The sequence below is a fragment of the Chlamydotis macqueenii genome, chromosome 1, assembly GCF_036417535.1.
Source record: "Chlamydotis macqueenii isolate bChlMac1 chromosome 1, bChlMac1.mat, whole genome shotgun sequence".
NCBI classification, from domain to species: Eukaryota; Metazoa; Chordata; class Aves; order Otidiformes; family Otididae; genus Chlamydotis; species Chlamydotis macqueenii.
The window spans coordinates 88,566,929-88,590,955 of record NC_141556.1 but is presented as its reverse complement, the minus strand read 5'-3'; the positions used below and the strand labels follow the sequence as shown (position 1 = coordinate 88,590,955).

The following is a 24,027-nucleotide window of genomic DNA, read 5'->3' as shown; positions in this document are numbered from 1 at the left end:
AATTGGGGAACACAAACACTAAAGAACTGTAATCCTGGTCAGATTAGTCTGCAACCATCTTTCAGTGCATGAAAACTAACTACTGAAGTTAAATAATTTGTTTAAGTAGGACCGAGTTAAGGTTGGTGACAGCAGAATAAATATTGTGACAAACAGATTGGAACAACTCTGGTACTAATTTTCTTCAAGTTAAATATTCACATTAAAATTAAAAAGGGTAAACCCTTTAATTCCCACTGTATTGAAGGCACAACAATTTTATAAACAGATACATCAGAGCCTTGCCTCCAGGGAAGCCTCCTTCACTTTGCAGATGGGACAGTGAGACTGACCATGAAGTCACTTGTCAGACCACGCAGCAGGTCAATTCAAGAGTGGATGGAGATATCCTGGGAGGAGTTTTATGGCTTACAGCCGGATTACTAAGTCCAGATAGACTTATCTGAGCCTAGAACAGGAGCCACAGCCTCAAGCAAACTTCTCTCTCAATCTGCTAACCTTCCACTGCTTGCCCACGTGCTCTACTTTTCCTCATTACTGTTCCCTTGATCTTGTCTCCCTCCTATCACAATAGTAACTTTTTCTAATTTGCTCCTAAATCCTGATTGTCATCACCTTCAGACCCCCTGATGAATAGGAACTATGCATACTCCCATCTTCCTGGAGTGTGAACTGACCTTCACAAGATTTCTCATATAAAGACATTTCTTCTTCGTGGAGCCTCAGGAGTGAAATGTGCAAACACAGGTAAGCTGCAACTAGGGCTTCAGTCACCCTACAGCATGCTGAACAATGTTCTTTTTTGATAAACTGAAGAGGGCTGCTTAGGACAGTTACTTCCTCCAAACCAAAGACGTGTACAACTATTGCTTCATGCAGCATCTTAAACTAAATGGCCTCCCTTACTCTACAACACTTCCAAATCTCCTGGAGAAGCCATAGGGTGAAGAAAGAAATAGCCCTAGCTTTTTTGTTCTGCTCTGCAGTTCCCTGGTAACTGGAGGAAACCCAGATCTGATTACCCTAAGACAGCACTTGACTTCAAGAAAGTAATTCCAGCTTTCATTGTCAAAGGAGCAGAGAGAGACATTGGTGCTGTCATGAGCTGCATAGCTCAGACATGGGTTATCTGCTATGAATATTTCAGTACCTTATTTTCCCTGGCCATAAAGTAAACACAAACTAATAACCTATTTCATACCAGCATCTAAAATCTCACTTCACTCATGTTTGCAAATGCTCCACGACCTTTCTGGAAATGGCCTAAGGAAAAGCAAAATATCTGTATTTTTAATAAGTTTGACTGGTGCACCTCGCTGTCATTTTTGTGCCTGATTAGTGGCAATAGGCAGTCTTTTATTTATTTCCAAGCAGCTGCTAGAGAAGAGCTGCAGGCAAATGTAATCTGGAGACTGCAGAATTCTGCTTGCTGTCAACTTCACAGCAGCATTTTACTTTCTTCTATCCCCATGTATTATTAATCTGTATTTATATCTAACTCCAGCTCTTAGTTAGCCTTTGCCAGAGGCTTAATCATTAGAGGTCACTGTAAGGAAGGAGGGGGAAGAAGAAACTGCCATAAATCAGCTTTTACCACTCCATATAATTATGGGGACGTAAGAAACTGTGCAAAGCTTGGGCTATTTAGGAAGACAACAGCTTGCACAGTAGATCAGACCAGGTCAAGTCTCCTTTATCCTTAGTACTGAATGTGAAAAGGAAACATCTCTATCACAGAACTTTCCTTCTAATCATGCTCAGTTCCTACTTTTTACAGGGCTTTAGGTACCTCTTAAATTTCTATCCATTCTAATCCAGAGCATGTTGTTAAATGTCATGTTTTCTGAATCCACTAAGCTCTCAGGCTCAGTAAGACCATGTCACATTTATTCCAAATAAGCACTGTATAAAAACATACTTTTTCCATCAGCTTTCAATACATTGCCTTTTAATTTAATATTAAGAACAAGACTACACTCAATTATGAAAAGATAAACAGGACTACCTGATTCACTTTGTCCTCTCCAAAGTAAACAATTTTCATTTAAGCAGCAGAATTAATATCCCTTGTTTTCTAACCATGATTTTCTTTTTAAGGTTTCAAATCTTTTTTCATCTCTTGCCTATTTCTTTTATTTGTTTTGAATAGGGTTGAGCAGTATGTTCCAGGTGAAAAAATAGCATTCATTTAATGAAGGCATTCTATTATTTTTCAAACCATTCCCTACCCATCCTTACATTTTGCTGACTTGTTCTGTCCACTTTACTGTAAATGACAAGCCCATTCAGTGTCATTTTTCCGACAGAGGTTAAGACGAATGTAATTCATTGCAAAGATTGTCCATAAGTTTTCCAAAATGGAGACAAAGATCTCACATATGCGTGCTGTGTATGATAAAGTTTCCCACAGCAGTGTGAGAGGCACTCAATTTATTGCACACTTTCCCCAAATGTTCCCATATATCCAGACAGCCTGCAATCCTAAGAAACACTCTAGGCTTCAGATCAGATTTCTGGAAATTCTTCCCCAAGTCTTTTCCAGCAAAAGTGGCTTCAGCAGTCTACTTGGCTAAAGCACAGCATCATTTTACGCTGCTTGACATAAGCATTATTGTCTTTAAGTATCCAGTCAGAACGGGAATGTCGTTAGGAACTCTGAGAAGTCATCTTCCGCTTCTTCAGTATTCAGTCATAATGAAGGCTCTTCAGCGTTCCTCCTCCAAACCTTTTCCTTTCAGAGAAGCCAGGAATCTAGAGACAGGAAAGGTAAGTCATCATGTCAGAAGCAGCATGAGCTCACGCTAGCCCATATTTGACTGCCTGTTACCAAGCCAACTGCAACAGTGCCTTCCTCTTCCACACCGTCTCCAGAATCAGGACTAAAATGCTTCAGTTTACCACTGCAGGAGCACCATCAATTAAACAAGATGCAAAACTTGAGTATGGCTCATTTGATCTATGGAGCTCCTTAAGGCTTTTTGGCAAGGGTTACAATGAAAGCCTTAATTTCTTGTCTAAATCCTAAACCAGTTAATCATAGACTGTGAAGTCTGTATTTCCCCCCAGATTCCAATGCCTACAAAAATTTCTGCTCCATTCATTTTTAAAACTATAAAATAGTATTACCAAGTTCTATTAAACAGCTGTTGAGACTTTATGCTTTCTAACTTGAGACAGCAGCACTTCACTGGCAGTTGAAAGTACAGTTTTATCAATTGCTGGAAGCTTTAAGAAAACTATCAGAATACAAATGGCTGCAACATTGTGAAGGATTAGTGCTCTTGCTTTTGCAGCCAATCTGTGAACATTGCTTATGCTGCGACAATGAGTGTTTACAAAGAAAATTTACTTGAAACCATCAGAAGCTTCTCTGGCTTAAGAGTATTTCAAACAGACTTGCAATCCAATGCACCTGTGAATCCCACAAAAGAAAGAGATGCACTGCTTTCTAATAGTGTATAAGATGTCTGTCCTATTGGTGGCATCATAAAACTATTTGAATACAGTCCAGAATAACTTTTAGATATCTAACTACATACAAGCAGAAACAGCTTTAGATTGGTTAGGTTACACACTTCATTGGTAAACTGAAAAAGCTAAAGAGCTTACCCAAAATAAAAATCCACTAAAACCCCCATGATTTAAATTAAGTTAGGGTTTTCAGGCCCCAAACTCAAATAGATACGCAAGGTATTCATTCAGGAATTGTTTTGTTCATCTCTGAAAAGCAATCATCTCTAAGGGAAAAAAATCAGGCAGATTTTGCAGAAAGGTTTGTCTCATCAAGACTGTTTTGGGAATTCGAAAAGGAAAAATGTAGTCATTGTAACTAAAAAGTAGCAGCACATCATAGCTAAAAACATTATCTGCTTTAGTATTTTTATATCAAAGTCACTAATTAAGAGTAGCAATTATTTATCAGAGATCTGATCAAAGTCATAGCTACAAATAATTTGAAACTTATCATTCTTTTCCTGAATAAGTCTATAATAGAAATACCTCAAAACACGAGTGATCGAAGACACCTATTGTAGAAGACCCATAAACACATTTTTAAGATTTACATTAAGTAGATAATTTCAAATAATAACATTAAGAGGTTATAATGAAATCTCCAGTTCCCATTCGGATTTTGTCTCTTTGAATATGACTGTCCACTACTTAAGATTTGTTTTAAGCTTTTGAGCTGTTTTTGGTGAGGCAGATGAAAGTAGTCATCAGATGGCTGTAATTTCTGGCATGTGGCCATAAGGAATATAAATTCCTGGGTAGACACTAAAAATGATCAAATAAGAAAAATAAAAATCTGACATCATGCATCAAATACAGCCAGCACACAAGCAGATTTCTGGACTAAGCTATTATCCCCATGAAAGGGAGACTTCCTTTCACTAGAATGTGGGGAGGACAGGAGAGAGAAGGGAAAAAAGGCATCATGCAGAACTGAAGAGGAAAAAGCAAATTTATTTCTAAAAGGTATAAGAAAATGCTCAAAGAAAGGAAGCATTTTATAATTTGTGACTATTTTTTTCCCTATTCTGCCTAAGTGGCTTTCAGCACAGATACATCTAACAATACATTTGATTGTATTTCAGTGGTGCTCTTCACAGTAATTTGCAAGCACCTCACAGATATGATGAGTGCAACCTTGCTACTCCCTGCATTGTAGACTACACATGGGAAGGTGGGGGACACAAAAAGTTGAAGTGGCCTGCCCAAATCAGGAGAATAATTTTGCTAGTTCTTCATCAACTGTACTGAAAACAATTAATTCAGCCATTTTGGAATGAATTACAAGTTGGTATCATACTGCCATTTTCCTTGTGGCTGCACTGGTTCTATGAAAACTACCTGTACAAAACATAAAATGCTAGTCCCAGCTGTGCAAAAAAAGAAAAAAAAAAAAAAAAAAAAAAGCCTTTTCTTTGAGCTTCAGGACAGCATCTCTGGCCTAAATCTGCAACCAAGCAGCCTGAAGCTGGCAGATCTGAAAGAGATCATATTGCCCATTTTACCTCACTCTTGCAATTTCTACTACATTAGCATACTTAATTATTTCACTGCCAAACACATTACAGAAAAATACTTCAGCTAAGAGTGAGCCATTTTTTTCTGTCTACCCAAAACAGCTGTGCTCCCACAGATTTAAAAAACTCAATAACCAGCATAGATTACCATCTAAGTCACATGAAGCCCATGTTTTAAAGAGGACTCTGTCAGCAGTTCACATTACATAGGGAGAAACAAAACAAAAAAGGAGGAAAAATGACAAACCTGATTGCCATCTCTTAAGAAGTATCTCTTCTCTATGACCTGTGAAGAAAAAAAAAAAAAAAAAAAGAAAAGAGAACGATCTTAGCTGGCACAGCATATGCATAAGCTCAGATTTCAATCAACACTTCAAATGTGAGCAAGGACAGCAAGGAAACTCATGGCTAACTACAACAAGGTCTGAACCCACGTTCCCTGCTCCACGCCTATTGCTTTAAGTGCAAAACTCGACTACACATAGAAGGAGCTGCCACCTCCAGCCATCCTTAGTAACGCTGTGTTATCCTCCACTTGTATACATCTAATTTAGTTAGCCCTCTTTAGTAATGGAGGTGATGGTATGGGTGTCTCCTTAATGCATCAGCGTCACTTATTCCCAGCCCTCTCTGTAGGTGCTGCAGTTCTGAGCACTAGCAAAAGTTCATTCTGCAGGTGCCTAACAACTCCAGTGGTTCTGAGTAGCCCTTGGGCACAGGTGATGCTTGAGAACAGGTAGCCTGGCTTGCTCTCTCAGAATGATGCAAACTGTTTGTGCTGAAGGATACCTATGGAGACAGTACCATCAATCCAAGAACCAAAAAGTGATTCGTATCACCCTGTGCAATCTACACCCTCCTCCAAAGAAAATTCAGGCCAAATTTCCTCTAAAGCATGATCTATTACAGGAGGCAATCTGCTCCACTATGATCTCTCTTTGTCCAGGCGATGCTTAAACCACAGCATTCCTTCTGTCATTTTCACAGTACGCCTTGACGTGCTCTTGTGCAGGAAGAGAGAGTAATATGTCAAATTTATTAATTCCTAAGGTTTGCTTTAACCAGGAACAACAGAGCTAACCTTGTAACTCCTTGTAACCTCTTGTAACTCCCCACATTGCTACCTTAGCACAATGCAAACCCTCCGGCCTGCCAAAGGACTCCAAAAGTATATGCAGAGTGTCTTTGCACAGTTCTGAGTTCTTTTTCATTGCTCTATGCAGCTCAAGAATCAAAACTCCAATTAGATCAGCTATTTTCTAGAGGTTTCCAAAAGCAGATCAATCTTTAGCCTCTCCATGCTTGGCTTGAACCAACTCAAAAAACGGAACATGAAAGGAGTAGCTAACTTTTGTTCCACGCTCACACCACAGACAGTGTTCAATACATAGAACAATAAAACATAATTTAACTGACTTGACTTACCTTATCAAAAAACCTGCTTAGCTTGACAGCATTGGATGAACCCGCAGCCAGGTAACGAGGATTGGTACAATCCTAGAACACACAAAAGACAACAAAAAAATCAAGAACAAGGAAATCCACGTGAGGAAGCCAAACACATGGAAACCAACATACCCTTTCCCTTGACACATGTAATCAGCCGGGAAAACACTGTACCTCTGCTGATTTCTGCTCCACAGTCATTTGAGAGCAAAGGCCAACTTCCATTCTGTGAATCAACTGGAAAATTCTAAGTGGCCCCCTACGCGCTACACGTCTTCCTTCTGACACCAGCTACACAGTCAGCTAATAATTTGTACAGGCTACACATGAGATTGTGCATGCATGTGTATATACAAGCATTCATACAGCACATGTGTATTTTTATACACATCTATACACATTATATATACATACACATAAAGTGGTGTTAATGTTTCATTCAAAGAGAGTCTATGTCAGAACTAAGAATAGGGAACAGAAAACTTAACTCCCAACCATCAATTCTAAGCCTCAGTGACCTTATCTAATACCTCTTATATCTCTCTACAGTGAAATAAAGATGACTACTATATCAAGCACGGGGGACAGCCATTCAAAATGTGAATGACTTCAGCATTACTGAGAAAATCTCCAAAAGCCCGATTTTTTGTAATAACATCTTTACTTACTAAAAATGGGAATCACTCCCACATAAAAAGAAAAACAACACTGGTGACAAGGATACTAACCAAATTTATCTCTTCAGCATTGAAATCCTCAGCCAAGAAAGCTGTTCTGGTCAAAACTTCATTGCGCTTAGTTTCTGGGATCTGATCCAGCTTAGTTCCTATTACCAGCAGTGGAATCTGGTTATCAGCAAACTGTTCACGGTCATAGTCACTGACGAGGGAAACAAATACAATTCTGAATGAAGTGATGGTCACGTAAGTGGGAATAGGGGCAGCATCAGCTCCCCGTCCCTTTCAGATAACAGTCACTTATTTACTAAGGGTCATTAGTTATCTAAGTGAGAACATGCTGCATCTGTAAGCCAAAGAAGGGCTTCAGCATCTAAGTCACTACACAAGAATTGAAAGGAAAGAGGAAAGAGACCACGAGTTGGATTTCTTCTCGGCATAGATGAACCACAGAAGAAATGCTAACACAAGCAGGAAAGAAACAGGAATTCCAGTATTGTACCAAGTGTATGCAGCCACCAGAGACAGATCAGGGAGCTGGCATCTCTGAACATCTGAAGTTTGTACGTATGTACACTTTTGAAGTAGGGACAATGAAATAAATTGCAACTGTGAAACACTATGCCCTTCCACCTTAGATCAACAAGGGCTGCAATAACAATTCTGTGGTGGCAAGTTACTAGTTTTTCTATATTCAAGTAAAGATAACCACTACAAGCTGAATTCCAACAAGCTTTGATTCAGATATGAATAATGATCTAAGATTGCCTTTATAAAATAAATAATATTGCAATTAAATGTCATCACAAATCCAAGCTCCAATCATTCCCTTCACACTTGTCTTTCATTTCACCTGAACCATGATTTCTAGAGAGTAATTTTACAAACAACTTGACCAAGCAATCGCTAGTGGCTGAGCATGGCTGACAGAAGTTAAGCTTTTGAAAATAAAAACAATTGTGAAGAACCTGTATGTGGAAAAACTGGAGAAATCTACAGTTTATATAATGCAAACTCTCTTTCCCTTCTCCCATTTTTGTATTAGCACAGGCAGATAAACACCTGACATTTTTCCCCACAAAAAGCTACCCCTTATTATTGGTTCCCTGCCCACATGTGTGGTTTATCAATGATCTTGAAACCTCCTTGAATAATATGTAACAGGAGCATGGAGATTCAGGAGGAAACACTTGACAAGATGTTGGAAAGCTAATTATGAACATGCTGTTTAAGCAGAGTTTTCTAAGCTCTTTTTTAGCCACACTCCTGAAATAATTCCCCTGTTGCCCAGAACAAAAAAAAAAAAAAAAAAAATTAAGTGAAGTTTCTCAGTCTTGATGCACTGAGGGAAAGCCTTTTAGAACAGAGACATGCCATCTCATGACACTTCCTGTACAAGGGCTTTGCACATCTCAGTAGAGACACACAAATACTCAGGTATCAGGGACCAGACCCACTCTCACAGAGACCTCAGACAAATGACGGACGTTGTAAACATCTTCTCCCTTAAAGCAAGGTCTCTACCAGTTTGGAAATCTACTGGCAGAATGGCCTGATTGGCAGTGTAAACCAAAAATAACAGATACTTTCTTTGATAACTCCCATTTTTAATTTTCTTTCTTAAAAGTCTAGCCACATCTAATTTCATGTGCACTTCAAGTAGCCTTAGGGATGAACAAAGACTTCTGTAACAGCTTGGAATTACTCTGTCTTAATCCTGCATGTAAGTTTTTCACTCACCCATTTGTCACGAGAACTCCTGTTGGAGCAACATCTCTGTTGAGTGCTTCCAAAGACCAGCGATACAAATTCTGGGATGATTTCTTGTTGGTTAAGTCATGCACTAAAATTATCCCTAAAGTGAAAGAGAAGGCAGTAATATGCCATTTAATGATTTTTTTTTTCCCTTATCTTAACAAAACGACATCTGCAGGTTCCCAGATATCTGAGAACCAAGAAAGGGAAATATAACCGGTTCCATTATGATGAATGAGTAAAGCTAGAAATATCAGGATGCAACAGGTTTTTAAAGCTGCTTATCAGGAATTGGATAAGAGCTAAGAAAAAAATCTCACGAAAGCAGGAAACAAACAGCCACCTCAGGGTTGAATCTGCAAGAGGCTTGCAGACATTCTCTGGTTCTGTTCTGTCTAGTCCGAATGATACTGAAACTCTGTATTACTGCAGCAGAGAATTTAGCCTTTCTCTGCTTTACCTAATTGGTAAATATAACTACCTTTTTATCACACCATCTAAGAAGTCTAAAGGCTGTTTCTTTGTTTCAAAGAGTTTAGAGAGCACTATTGCTTTCCTGCATTTCCAAGAATTAATGCTACGTACGTGAGGAGGTATCCAAAGGGGAAACAGACTCTGATAAACTTTCATAGTCCACCAAATGGCTGGTAGAAATATGAATGAATAAGGCTTCAAGTATTTAAGATTAAGCTTCTACCATTTTTCATTACCATGATCCTTCAAAATGTAAATTCTGAAATAGAAAAAACAGCCAGGCAAACTTCCTAGCTGTGCTATTGGCAGACACCCACTTCTGATAAACACAGTTCCTAACTCAATTACCAACTCTTGCTAGCAAACTTCTTCTATTTAGTCACACCTTCTGCAACCTGTGGAATGTTCCCACTTCCTCCAGACTTCAAACCACCACTAATTCAAAGACAAAATGGAATTATACCCCTTATCTTCAGCAGGATTCGTTCTCAACACACTTCACAGCCCAAAGGTGGAGAAAACTTATTAATTTAATCTTTCACATTAACTCTCAAAGGTGCTACCCACTGTACACACTATGAACAAACCACATTTCCACAAACATTCTCCACTACCCCACACGACTGTGCACAGACTCTCCTACAAGAGCTCTCAGCGTATCGCAACCATAGCCCTATTTCAAAGCATTTATCTCAGCAACAGCATAAAAAGGCAACTTGACTGCATGTCCCCTCCCAGCGTAGGGAGAAAAAGCCTGATACAACATAACTTGGCCAATGGCAACAGATTCAGAGGCACTTCTGCACAATCTGCATGAAACACTCTCCACCTCGAGACACTCTTCCTGATTTGTGTTTTCAATTGTTCAGTTCCCTCATTTGCGTCACCAAAAACCTACACAGTTAGTTGCACCAGTAGAAAAACTCTATCAATATCAAGAAAGGGCAGGCAGGACCAAGGACTACTCAAGGAAATGTTTCTCTCCCATTAAGGTCTGCAAGCCGCAGCCTAGTTGCTGTCCTAGACTATCACAGTCCATGCATCAGATGTGGGGACACAAAAGTGGATTATCTACGGTCAAACCAAAAGCAAACCATACCTAACCTGGTCAACAACCAGGTCTCGCTGACAGCCTGCATGGATGCTGCCACAACCAAGCATTAACTCTCTTTTGATCTCAGGTTTTCAGACACTGCAAGTCCAGAAAGCACAAGCAGTCAGGCAGAAGGAATGCATTCATCTTCTCTTCCTCCAACAGGTCAAACAGAGGCAATTTGTGAGACAAGCCCTAATGAAGGAATTAATCTAATGAAAGAAGCCAGAACCAAAGCCAGCTGCCATAGTCAACAGTTGTCATATGCGAGCTGCCTAATAATATCGTTTGGGCAGCAGAGATAAATAACTCTATTTTAATAACGTCATCAATTACAATTCAGATGCGTAAGTTCAAGATTTCATCTCCTAATGGGCTGTTCTAGGATATTTCCAAGTCTGACCCACACTCACTGGCATACCGTAGACTCAGTGTCAAAAAGAAATACAATTTTTTCATATACCAAAGAGGCTTGGTTTGAGGGCACAACTGAACTCAAACCTTATTTACAGAGGTCTGGTTAACAATATAACCAAGAGGTACCTACACACAGTTTTCCTCCTGGGAAAGGAGGACGAACTAACTAGTTAAATAATCACAGAGCAAAAATGTTACTGTATGGCTATACACATTATTTAAAGGCACTCAAATAACTTGGAACAGGAAATGAGAATCAAACAGAGACAGATTTTCAGCAGCAGTTGTTAATCTGGTATAAATCTATTTTTAGTGAACTATCCTTGGATGCCAAAAAAGTAACAACTGAAATACTGCATTATTAAGTTTACAATCTCTCATTTGCTCTTATTAGTGGTACAGACAAACTACTAGGCCTTTAAGTCAGTATCTCAACAGAAGGCACAAAATACTTTCTATCTAGAGAAAGTTGCAAGATTCAATAATTAAAAAAAGGGGCAAATTAAACGCGCAGAGGCAAGATGGTTACCAGCATATTGCAATTTTATGGGAGAAGAGTTCAAATTTTCCAGGGCAGGATATAACTACGGAAGTTCATAGAAATTCAAATAATTATTTCCCTGCTGTAGGTTTTGGACCTGAACAGACAAGAAAATACAAACCATATTTCTGCATGTACATTAGGCCTGGAAAGGTGAAGGTAACCTTTATGTCTGCAAGTGTAGCTGGAAGGGACCCCACTGCAGCTTCAAAGACTCCCTGTTGTGCCAACTGCACAAGACAGAAGTAAAAGGCTGAGGAAGCTCATCTGCGCAGGTTTGCCCAAAATAGCTTTCCAGTTCAAAAGTGAATCCGTAAAATTCTGCCTATGAATGGTATTTATTTTTTTTTCCTGTGCAAATGTACTGGAATCATAAAAAGAGAACAATATAGCCCTCAGCCAGGCTTAAAGGAATCCTGCTGCAGAAGTAAGAGACGGCATGTGACAGAAACAATGATAAAACCAGATTTACACCAACTTACCATTCAGCAAGTTATAAAATACTGCTCGCGTGCTTTTCACACTAGTGGCACTACCCACTGAACCGCCAACATCCCACAGCTCAATGTAGTAGGTCTTCTCTTCTGGAGTCCCTTCTTTGTAGTCATGGATCTGATAAAAAAATTCACATCGTACATAACCACAGCACCAGCTCACAAGAGTTAATCCACACAACACTTACACATTCAGCTGAAAGGATTATTGTACTTGGACAGAAATTTGTAAATTCTCACGTTGACACCATTTCAAATCTCTCAAGTAGAACAGAGATGGAACGAGTCAAGCAGTGGCCACTGGATACCACAGCTTTTATGAGATGGAGCTTGGTGAGTCAGCAGGGAGTGCCTTTTCCACTTCAATATTAACAAACCTAATGCCTCACGATGTGCTTAGAAACAGCATGTTGCTAAAGTAGACGAAAACGTAAAGTCATGACTTCCTACAGTTGTTAAAACCCACATAGTAGTACTGCAAGAATATTAACACAGGTGACCACACTGGATTCCAACCGACCACATCTTTTCCCTCTCCAAATTCTAAATGACATCTCAACTGAATTAATGATCAACAATTTTTGCCCCAGGATCTGCTAGGTAGTTTTTCTCTACAGTCAAAAAAGATTACCATATTTCTTTCCTCAAATTTTGGAAACATATTTCAGCATTCTTTGATGTGAAACTCACAGACAGTTAAGACAGGATCATTCCTAACCTATGGCAACACATTTCAAGGAGAATGCAGCAAAATTTATCACTACCCCATGAGAACTGTGGGTTGGCAGAAAACCTGCTCAATGAATATCCTCATTCCTCTAACAGCAGGTCCTGCAATAAGCAGAGAAGAAGAGAAGCAAACCTATGGTCATGGTCAGTACCCTCAAATTAAGCGAGCTAATTGTTTTTCCCCTGTATGTTTGGCTGACAATTTAGTTGTGCATTAAGTGTTTCTCAGGAAAGCGTGGTTTAGATTCTGTGCCTCCTGACTTAAACTGGCCACTCCATGACTTGTAACATGCCAGTGGCTGCTGCAGCAGGGAGAGGTGCTATGAATGACAAGTATCTCGTCTGCTTCCAACAACCTTGTTAAGGTCAAAACTTGCTCACACAACTGCTTGGCTTGTATCTAACACTATTTGCTTCAAAAGATTAAGCTCTCAGCAAAACAAAACACTGAAACGCACCTCTTTCTGGGGCAGTAAGAACAGGAAAAAAAAAGAATTAAAAAATGTTAAGCTAGAGCTACCAAGAGGCCAGGCACATCACCTACTCGAACATCCACCGAGCAGCCCACTGTCCAGGACGGGTTTCCCAACACCTGGTTTTGGCATAAGAGGTGAACAAGCGAAGATTTTCCGACACCTGCAAATGCACACAGAGAACAACCCCTGGGAGATCACGCAACGGCGGGTAAAGAGACCAAGAGATGACGGGGCGGAAGCACCAACTAACCATGACCGTCCCACCGCTGCCCTTCTCCCCGTGGCGGCAGTTAACGGCCACCGGTCAGCGCCCAACGGCCACCGGTCAGTGCCCAACGGCCACCGGTCAGTGCCCAACGGCCACCGGTCAGTGCCCAACGGCCGGGGCAAAGCGGGGATGGAGAGAAGGAGCGAAGCCCCGAGGACCCGCAGAAGGGCCTGCGCTCCCTGCCCCACGGTACGCGAGGGGAGGCGGCCCTGACCCCCGGGAGCCGCAGCCGTCTCGCAGCCAGGCGGCGGGCGGCGTGGAGAGGGGCGGAGGGGCTCGCTGAAGGAGGGGCGCGCCGCACATGCGCCGCCCTGCACCTCTGGGGGGGCCCCTGCCCGCCTCCGCGGCGCGGGGGGAGGGAGGGGAGGCGAGGCCGCCCGCCCCCTCTCTGCGCGCGCGTGTTGGGCGTTGGGGGAGCGGCGGGAGACTCACCGGAGTCGCCCAACACCAGCACCTTGACCCTGTCCAAGGCCGCCATCTTACTCTACCTAGCAACAGCTCCGCAGACTACAGCTCTCTCCCGGCGCCGCCAATCGCAGCACATGCTCCTTCCGTTTCCCTCGGTCCATTGGCTGGCTGCCTGACAACTTTCTCGCTTTCACTCTTGGTTGGTTTAACTCATGTGAGGGCGGGAACTCCGGAGTCTCTATGAGGACGCGATTGGCTAATTTTCCTGTCGGTCACTGCTCCATCATGGAGCAGGATGAGCGCCGGACACGGGAAGGCTGCTACGCGCGCGCGCGGCAGGCGGAGCGCCGTTCGCTGGGAGGGCGCCGGGCGCTCCGCTGACGCCACAAGCGTGCGCGGCTCTGACGTGCCCTCGCGGAGCCGCCGGAAGCGCCTGCTCGCAGCGGGGAGAGCTGGAAGCGGCGGCAGGTCAGTGCCGGCCCCAGGGGGCGGCGGCCGACCCCCCCCCACCTCCGCCTGCCCTCCGGCGCCAGAGGGACCCCGCCGGCGTCCCTTCGGGGACCTTCGCCGTTTGGCAGCCAGCGGCCGTCCCATCCCGGGCGGGGGCTCACGCGGTGCCGCAAGGGGAAACGGCCGGGCGCCCCCTCCCTCCCCGCTCCGCCTCACGGGGGCCTTGCGCAACCGGCCCCCGGCCCGGTTCTCCGTCTCCTCAGTTGTTTTGGGTGCTGGTGACGGGGCGGGCACGCCGGTAGCGCCCGCAGGGCTCCATGCTTCCCGCACGTTGTCCGGCTGGGCCGCTGCCATGGGGCCCTGTTTCGCCTTTGGTTCCCTGCCATCATCTGCCTCCCCTAGTCTACTGTTTTGTGGGGGTTTTCTTGTTTGTTTTTTTTTTAGGAGATACGACTGAGCCCCTCAAGTCTCCTGCCCTGCAGGAGCCTACACAATCGGATGTTGAAAACTCAACACGTGAAAGTGGGTAGGGAATAGGAAGCCCTTATGGTTCTCTGCTTCTCTTGGCTTTAAAGGTTAGTCTGGTACTGTAGTCTAGGAAGTCTGTGCCATTTGCAATTTGAAGGAAGCTGCAAGATTATGGGAATCTGAGGAGTAATGGACACTATAACAAATCTAGGGTGCGGTGAAATGAGCTGGATGTGTTGCATCAACAGCCTGCTGTTGTCAAAAGAAAAGGGACCTCTTTAAGCTCATTCCATGTTAAGTTCATCCAAGTGCTGTGTTTGGCCATCGGCCAGTAGAGTGAAACCACCCAGTTCTCCAGGTCAGCGAGATGGTTTCTTTTTGTGCATTAGTTTTCTTCTGGTTTCCTGAGAAGCAGATGAACATCACATCTCATAGTGGCACTAAGTTGTTAAACGGGCCCAACTGTCAAACTTGTATTTGGCTCTGAATAAGGAAAGTGGCTGTAAGTGGCTCTGAATAAGGAAAGTCGACATTCTGAAAAGTGTGTTCAGCAGTGCACAGTTAAGATGCATTTTCATGAACTATCAGTGGTTTAATATTTTTCAGCCACAAAAGGTGGAGTTTCTTTTTTCATCTCTTCCCTGCACCAGCATCCCCTCACATCTGGTTCTGTTGCTCATCAGTCTTTTCCACTAGCTGATTAAGCTGTTGAAAAACCTAGTAAAAGGGGGAGGGGGGGGGGAAGGTATTTTTCTACCTTTTAGTGATGCAAATTGCAAAAAATGATGCACAGGAAGGTCTTGTGAGTGCCAGAGCTGGTATGGGAGAGGGCAGAGCCATGTGCTTGGGGGAGGAGCAAGTACCCTTCTGGCAGCAATAAGGCATGATGGGAGTTTCATTCCTACCTTCCACTTCCTTTAAGATATGATTTACAGCTTTCTTGCACACAGGATGCTTTAAGGAATTCTTCTAAACAATGAATTAAAGCTAACTTGGTATCTTGTTATTTAGTTTCTCCGTTTCTTCATTGCTTACACCCACAGTATATACACTTGTTTGCTACACCCTGATGCACTGAAACTTTTCTGAACCTAACACTTTCATAAATCTTTGTTTTACTTTCTGAAATTCCTGAAGGTCAGACAATACCACTCACATTATGTATTGTGATGAGAAGTGTGGTGTTCAGGTCTTATTGAATCCAGGATATGAAAAACAATTACTGCTTTCTTCCTGTCAAACTGAACAAGGAATGCTGGGGTTAAGCACACTGTACTCCAGTGTAATCATGACTTCCTAGGCTTGATGTTTCTGAGAAATACTCTTACTTTTTTCCTTAAAAAAAAAAACCCCAAAACCTCCCAACTTCACTATGTGAGGTCCAATGCTGAGATGTCTCCAAAATAACAGCTGTTCTTCTAGTGTATGGTCAAATTGAAGTGTAAATTCTAAGAGTTTCTGAAATCCATGGTTAAAATATTGTAGTGCCTTCATGTTACAACTGAGTCGATTTAACGTCTTTGCCACCATGTCAGAAAGGCCCACTCTCCTGCACTCCTAGCCATGCTTGCTTCTCTCTGCTTTGTGTAGGCTTTAGCCTAGTAACATAAATTATTCAGTTCTTGAACTTTTCCGCCTTGCCCTCCCTCTGAAGTACTCTGCTTTTTGCCATGTTAGTTTTTTGCTTTTTATCTACTTGATTCACCTTGCTACCTGAATAGGCAATTGTCAAAATTAGCACAGAATAGTGAGGGTTGTGGTTGAGGGCTGTGAAGGAAAAGAAAGACTGAAATTACACCCTTTATGGGAGGGAGGGTACAATTTGACTTAAGCTGTAACAGGAAACTGTGCCATCACTCTTCTAGCCACTATGTTTCACCTTCCGTAAATAGTGCTTTCCATTTTTTTCTATGACTAAAACTGTAAATATTTTGTTAATGCTAATGTGCATTTGAAGTGTTTCTCAATATTATATCTGTTTGCATACATCCACATAGGTAGTCCTTTAATTTACTGACATCTTGCTATTGTTTATGTTAGGTTTAGGTTATGAATGTGACTGAGAATTACATTCTGAGCCTACATTGTTCAGTTTCTACCTTGCATGGTCAGTCCTTCTGGCCTTAGCATGTGTGGTTCCATATATTTTTGCTTGTGAAATGAGGTGAAAATGTGCTAATTTCAGCCAGGCCCTCCAGCCTTTCTATATGCAGGTGCAGCACAACTTCATCTTTGATACCTGTGGCCTCTTGGTTTCAGTTAATGGAATGCCAACAAGAAGGTAGGATTTGAGTGAAAACAGATTGTTCTTTTCTCCTTTAATACTTCAGGACAGGTCTTGCAATGAAAATAAATGATTTGTCATCAAGATGTAGTACAGGAGGAAGGCTGAGCAGCAGTGTTCCTGAAGTTTCCAGGGAACGGAATTCAGTAAGCTTTTGATAAGTGCCAGAAGGTTTTGAGTTTGTAGCTCATGTGGGATAAAGCCAGTTCTGGATAATAGGGATGTGTTGCACAGATCGTCCACTCACTACAGAGAAAGGCAAAAAAAGCAGATTTGAAAATGGAAGATTCTCTGCCATTTTCCATTTTCTGGAATGGATGAGTAGTGTCTGAGGTTACACTGTACGGACATGTAAAATCTTCATGGCATGTTTTGCCACTGTAGTTCTGCAATTTGTGCCTTCCTTCCCTGTACTCAGGACTGTTTCGGAATTGCTCCTCTCAGCTTAGCCTCATAATCTTCTAGAAGACAGACTTTTAAAATTTATTAGAGAATATTTATTTATTTATTATTTATTACAAAAGTAGGATCTGGTGTTTGCAAGAGACCACTGGAGTGGAATATGGTATACACTGGCTTCTGGGAGCCTGTTGTACTTGGTACATTTACACATGAGGAACTCTCTTCTTCGAATCTGATTTTGATTTTTCCTGAAGAAAAGTTGGGGGTTTTTTTTGCCTTTTTAAAAAAAAAATATTACGGCAGAAACTTGCAGAAATGTTTTCCAAACAAATCAGTCAAATCTGGTCTCAAAGATTTAGTGAAAGAGTGCTAACAATTTAAACTAGGTGTGAGGAAAAATATGAAGCACCTTTCCAAGTGTGAACAGTATTGATAGAGCTAGGTTCCTAGCCAACTCTACAACTCCCAGATTTTCCTCCCAAAGAGATCTGGGGTGTTATAAAGGGTTTGTATACCCAAATGAGTCTGAAGAGCAGTCTGCTTCCTTTTACAAGATCCCACTTTTAAGATATTTACTATGTCAAATATATGAAGCAAGACTTCATTAAACTTTTTAAAGTTACTAGTGGAATTAATTAAGCCTCAAAGTTATATGTTAAAAAAGATGATGTTCATTTGCAGTACTGGATAAAAATTCAGGTTAATTCACTGGCTGACTTATGTTTTCATAAATTGTAGTTCTAGTTTCATCTACATTGTGGCTCCTAGGTATCACCTTTTCAGCACTCTTTGTTTTGTTTTGTTTTGTTTTTTTCCTCAGCTTTAGTCAGGAAAAGCAGGAAGGAAAACAGATACAGCATCCTTAGCACAATTCCTGTTTGAGTTTGCAAAAGAGTTCTTGAAATCTTTGTACATAGAGGAGAGTTCAGATGCTTTGATGTTGCCTCAGGAAAGTCCTGACCAGTGGAGATGTTTGCTCAGTTGAATTTCTCGCTTCTCTATGGTCTTTGGTTCCATTATACTGAATGTTTTTTGCAGTCACTTGCTCTGCCCTTAATTTCCTTTCTGACATCTCTAGTTATGCTCAAGACCTACGCTTCATGCGTTTTACTCAACCTGAGGTATGATCTCCATTTTGCAAACTGTACCCTGAGTTTCTTCACCCAGCAGATTTGATTGTATTGTGTAACTGTAGGTCTTTCTCGCCAGTGTTGTCTTTTGTAGCCATAACAGTGTTTATTCTTACATTTAGAGCAATTTTGAAAAAAAACCCAAATGTGTATTTAGGGTTGCTGTCCTACCGTGATAACTTGGACAGATCTACTTTCCTCCTCTACCCATAATACTGAATTGTATTCATGTAATTACCCAGAACAGTTCCCCAACAGCTCTCTCTTTTAATAAAGCCCATGTTTAAATTTTGGAATTTTTCTTTTGGGTTTTTCTGAATATCATTCTGTCCAGTGTGCTTTATTATTGGTGCTGTAGGTGCTTACTGTGTAGTGGTGCATCTTGGCCATTGCTTGTCTTTTGTTTTTTATCCCTGACAATGTCCCTTGATGTTAATACATTATTAAGGTCAGTACAGACATTATTATGAAACAGATGCACGTCCATTAAAACCTTGTTAGGAGATGTTATCATATTTCTTTGCACACATAATTAATTCAGTCTTGACTTACTGCTTTGATGGAAGGTGAAATCACTACTCAGGGGTGCAATGGTAAAGTCCCCTGCTTTTGAATTTTAAGGTGATACTCTTGTGGCACTGGATTACAACTTGTGAGCTGGATCAGTGTCTTTCTTGCCTAGTGGAAGGTAGTAAGGGTTTGCAGCTCATGTGCTGTAGCCTGGGATTATTTGTGGGCCAGATGTTAGCTTCTCCTAGAGAAACTGTTAGACTCTGTCCTGGTGAGTTCTGGCAGTGGGATATGCTTGCTCGTATGCCATTGTTTTGTATCACATAGCTTACATGAGAACATGATTATCAGGAATGATGTTGTGAAATATGTCCTTCATCCAACCATATGTATCTTGTTCAAGCCCTTGCTTTTGGTCAGTTTGGCATTGGGCCTTAATGTAATATAAAAACAGGTGTTTGCTAAATGTGTGTCCATGCTCATTTTTAGAGCTAAGTTAGTTGTTTTCAGCATTGTAGCATTGTTGGCAAAAGTGTCCATTAGAGGCTTTATTTCTTACTTTTTTTTTTTTTCTTTTCTTTTCTTAAACCTGACACTAGTCAGTTGGTTGTCTCACCCAAAGGCTGTATTCTGGAGGATTTAGAATTTAATCCATGTTAATAAACTTTTTGAAGTGAAAATAAATGGGAAGGAATGGCTTGTGGTGTTTCAGAATGCTTGTATTTCCATATATCCATGCCTGGAAGAAAACCAGTGTTACATGCAGGATGCCCGCTGTTACCTGAGGACATAGAAGATTTGGACATCACTAAAAATCTCCAGCAGAGAAGAAATAAATGTGTAAAAACTCCTGGTCCTACCAGATGAGAAAAAAATGTTTTCTTGTGATTAACACTAAGAAATATTACAAAATTTCTAACTATTGTTGAAAACCAAGGGAAAAATATATACTCTTAGCGGTGGTTTTATTTGTTGGTCCCTTGTAGGTCTCCATTTATGCTGTTTGAGTACATTATTTGGGAAATTGTACCTTAAACTTGTTTTGAAAGCGGCTGTGAAAATCTGCAGCTGCCTTATCAGTAAGATTCTTGCAGAGAAAATGTTTTACAACAGCTCTCAGATGAGTTATCCAGAGTGAGATGTGCTTATTTAAAAACACTTTTCTCTTTTTTTTTTTTTTGTGGCAACTGATGTTCTGAAGGTCACTGTGCCCACTGCAAGTGGCATCACCAAGTTTTTCTACAAGGAATTTTTAGGGAACAGTGAATTGGTGAGGAGAGAAGTTTGCTTGTTTTGCAGATCAGCACTTAAAACCCTTTTGACTTTCAAAATTTGACTTCTTAAATCTCTTCTGGGAGGCTAGGTTTTATTTACAATTGATTTTTACATTAATGTTATACTATGCTTAAACTCTGAAGACTTAATCAATCTGAATAAATAAAGGCTTCTGGCCAGTTTCTGCATTGACATTGTTTTATAGTATCAGTATGTTGCTGACGGATTCAGTCAAAAGTAAAATTTATCTTTAAATGACTGAAAGACTGTAAAAATACCAACAGAATGAAACTGATTTTCAAGGACAGTGTCCTGTGACAGTATTTGGATTGGGTCTGACTTAGAGATTCAAAAATAGTCAATGGCTAACTCATGATGGGACGTCCTTTACTGCTAATGCTTTTACCTTTAATGCAAAGCTCTGTAGAACTGTCCTTTGTGTGAGATAAATCATTATGTATCTGGCATGCAAAAGAAAGCTAACTGACTCTAGAAGTACTTGTTTCATGGCTAATTCATGCCCTGATAAACATGTTTTAATTTAATTTCCTTGGGGGAAAGCTGGAGCTGGACGTCCAAGCATTGTTTTCTGTAAGCTATTCTCAGCCTGCACACCAGCAGTCAACAAATATTGTTCAGTTTGTTTAAGTTTGAGCACTGTGAGTACAATTTGACCCTAAGAGAAAAAGAAAAGCTCAAGCAGGGAAGCATTTTAAAAGGAAAGAATGAAGATATTTTTTCTTCTTACCCAAAGGGCAGAAAAGACAGGACGATCTTAATTTACTTACTGTTAACCTCCACAATCCACAGCCTAATTGCTTTGCAATTGCACTGGCCTTAATGCCTGAGAGGAACATAGCTCCTCAGTTGTGGAAGAGAGCAGGGATAGGAGAGAGCTAAAACTTCAATGGGTAATGTTGTTTAAAGTTTTTTGAGAGGGCAGTATTTCTCATTTAAAAAAAAAAAAAATCCAAGCAGGCTACTGTGATAAAAGATCACAGATTTTTGAGTAGTCTTAGCTGGTGGGAGTCATCAGCTGCTTGGTTACACATAGAGCTTGGTGATTTCAGGGGGATATCTTAGTATGAGGAGTATAGAAAAGTTCTGTAATGGTATTTGTCAAAAAGGACATTACAGGTTTTATGATAGTGATGGAAAAAATAGGATACCCATCCAGATCCTTTCTTCCACTGTCACTCTCCTCTTTCCTTTGTTTCAGACTTGAATGCTGAGGAGGTACGTATACAGCGTGTGAAACACCTAATGGAGATTGGCAGAGTTTTACTGTTTCTGATATTAGTTCACAGATAAAAATTGCTTAGCAATGACTAACAAGCAAATTAAGGTGTAGGATTTTTCTTCAGCTGAAGGAACTTTTTGCTTTAGAAATGGTTATTCATATCCTAAACTAGTATGGAAGCCTCATATTGAAAAAGACTATTCAAAGTTTTATTTGACCTTAATTGGAAGTACACCCCCCTGAATGGGTATTTAAAAAGCACCTATAATACTTCATGCTTATACTGAACCTTTCATACCTGAAAATCCACGTGCATTATGAGTGGAAGTGAATTTTCTTATTGCCTGCAGATATACATACTTGAAAGAGTGGAGGGAGAATGTGAACAAGCAGTTGTGAAATGACAGTAAGCCTTTGCTCTGTGCCTTACGGAATTGCTTCCTTTTTTCTATCCACTGGACAAAACTGTTTGCTTCAGAAGAGTCCCTGCTGTTAGTTGTCTGCTGGGTTTTGATTTCTGGTTATGTCTGTGGCAGAGGTGACACTATGAGGAATTCCTTGCATGATATGATCTTATATATGGTCCCTATGTATGTCACAGAAACATGTAATTGTCATGATCATTTGTGCCACTTGATGTTAAAGTGAAGAAAAATGAAGTAAAAATATAGTATTTCTTTAGATATTATTGTCTTGTCACAGACAGCATGGTAAATTGTAATAAGTAGCTCAAAGGATACTTAATTAAATACTTTTTTTTTTTTTTTACACACAACATCTCTTCATGTTCACTAAGTCTTGATTTTTAATTGATTTATCGTGGTATATTATCCATGGGCTTCTAAGGCCTGAATGTGAGACACTTTAAATGAAGGATCAGTCCTTTGGAAGGACCTATTCGCTCATCTAAGATCAAGGCTGAAGCAGTCTATGGTGTAAGAGTTGGAAGTGCTAACAGTTTTCATGCTGCAGACAGTTGACTAAGGTCTGTTTATCAGAGAGTAAGGAAAAAGTCTATCTGTTCTCATTGTGCAGCTGGGAGCTTTTGTTTGAATGCATACCAGTCTGTACTAGCAAGCTGTCCTCGTATAATATCTCTGCCCAGTGATGTCTGAGGAGTAATAGCAGGCAGGGCTACTTATAGGGTGATCAAGTGACATCAACTGGTGTCATAAGACTACTCCACTCTTGGGCTGTCTCAGGACTTTTCTTGCTCTAGGTTTTTTCTGCTTCTCCCAAGCTACAAGTCTCTGCTGATCTTGAAGCTGTGTACTGGAGCTCAACTTGAAGACAGCTTTCTTATTCCAGCTCTGGCTGTGACTGAGTAGAAATGAAATCTGCTGTATGTTGTGGTACCAATTTCTTGTGTGCTTTTTAAAAGTTTTTCATTATTTTGTTTTGAATGAGAGGTACCATTTCCTAATTCTACTTCTGTACCATTGGCATTATTAACACCTCAAGAGACAGTGTAGGGCTTGGGAAAGAGAAATGGAAAACACGTCATTCTTTTCTTAGTTCTAAGTGAGATAAATAAAAACTTCTGAAGTCAGAAGACTAGCTAAGAATTCATCTGCCTTTTTCATTGCAGTATACATGAAGCTCAAGATCTGAACCTGCTATGACTGACCCAGACGTCCTCACTGAGGTCCCAGCAGCTCTCAAACGCCTTGCCAAATACGTTGTGCGTGGCTTTTATGGCATTGAACATGCTTTGGCTCTGGACATTCTCATCAGGAACCCCTGCGTGAAGGAAGAGGACATGTTAGAGCTCCTTAAGTTCGATAGGAAGCAGTTGCGGGCTGTCCTCAACACCCTCAAGGGTGACAAGTTCATCAAATGCAGGATGAGGGTAGAGACAGCTCCAGATGGCAAAACCACCCGTCATAACTACTACTTCATCAACTACCGCCTTCTGGTTAATGTAGTGAAGTACAAGCTGGACCACATGAGGAGAAGGATTGAGACGGATGAAAGAGACTCCACCAATCGCGCCTCTTTTAAATGCCCCATTTGCTTCAGCACTTTCACAGACTTGGAGGCCAACCAGCTGTTTGACCCCAGGACAGGTAAGAGTACGGGTAACAGAATGCTTTTGCTCTCTCCTTTGTCTCTGAAGTGCTGGTCTTTAAGGAAACATATTCTTAGGAAAATTCTCTTGAGTTCAGCTGGAGCTAGAGGGCACTCTGTTTCTGCAGGTGGTAAATCTTTGAGGAAAATACAGAAGTAATGTATACAGACTTAGACGGTCTGGGCAGGCAAATAGCAATGTTGGTAAAATGCTCGAGTGACAAGCGTAGAGAAATGGAGGTCTTATCACAATTGAATTCAAGGGTGGATAAGGCAGTCTGTCCTTGGAAGCTGATGGTTTTTCAGTATAACCTGGTCTTGCCTGTGAACTGTATGACTTACTGGTAGTTTGCAGAGAGGGCATATGTATAGTTGACTTTGGTATGCGAAAAATTT

At 41.0% G+C, this 24,027-nt stretch overlaps 2 protein-coding genes across 4 annotated transcripts in view; one reads left to right on the top strand and one right to left on the bottom strand.

Annotated features, from left to right (window-relative positions):
* Window positions 1-2,415: 2,415 nt before the first annotated feature.
* Window positions 2,416-13,918, bottom strand: RABL3 (RAB, member of RAS oncogene family like 3). Its single transcript, XM_086760910.1, has 8 exons — window positions 13,830-13,918; window positions 13,198-13,289; window positions 11,913-12,042; window positions 8,891-9,005; window positions 7,202-7,352; window positions 6,453-6,524; window positions 5,275-5,313; window positions 2,416-2,751 (listed from the first exon to the last, which is right to left on the bottom strand). The coding sequence occupies exons 1-8, from the start codon at window positions 13,873-13,875 to the stop codon at window positions 2,686-2,688; spliced, it is 711 nt and encodes a 236-aa protein (XP_086617036.1). The 5' UTR covers window positions 13,876-13,918; the 3' UTR covers window positions 2,416-2,685.
* A 216-nt stretch (window positions 13,919-14,134) lies between these two features.
* The window catches only part of GTF2E1 (general transcription factor IIE subunit 1), a 56,525-nt gene continuing 46,632 nt past the window's right edge, over window positions 14,135-24,027 (top strand). The window contains exons 1-2 of one of the 3 annotated variants that reach the window (XM_086760881.1): window positions 14,135-14,273; window positions 23,153-23,630. In XM_086760881.1, the coding sequence (XP_086617007.1) occupies window positions 23,183-23,630 (448 nt within the window). In that variant the 5' untranslated portion in view covers window positions 14,135-14,273; window positions 23,153-23,182. Of the gene's footprint in view, window positions 14,274-14,654; window positions 14,831-16,141; window positions 16,165-23,152; window positions 23,631-24,027 lie in introns of those variants that run through there. The other 2 variants (XM_086760888.1, XM_086760897.1) reach the window with 2 other exon arrangements.

Excerpts from the sequence above, each read along its gene's own strand:
- RABL3 (XM_086760910.1), bottom strand. The coding sequence starts at position 13,875 with ATGGCGGCCTTGGACAGGGTCAAGGTGCTGGTGTTGGGCGACTCCG. Across the intron at positions 9,006-11,912 it reads ATTTTATAACTTGCTGAATG|GGATAATTTTAGTGCATGAC; the intron begins GTAAGTTGGTGT and ends CTTTCACTTTAG. Across the intron at positions 7,353-8,890 it reads GGAGTTCTCGTGACAAATGG|TGACTATGACCGTGAACAGT; the intron begins GTGAGTGAAAAA and ends TTCCCTCGTCAG.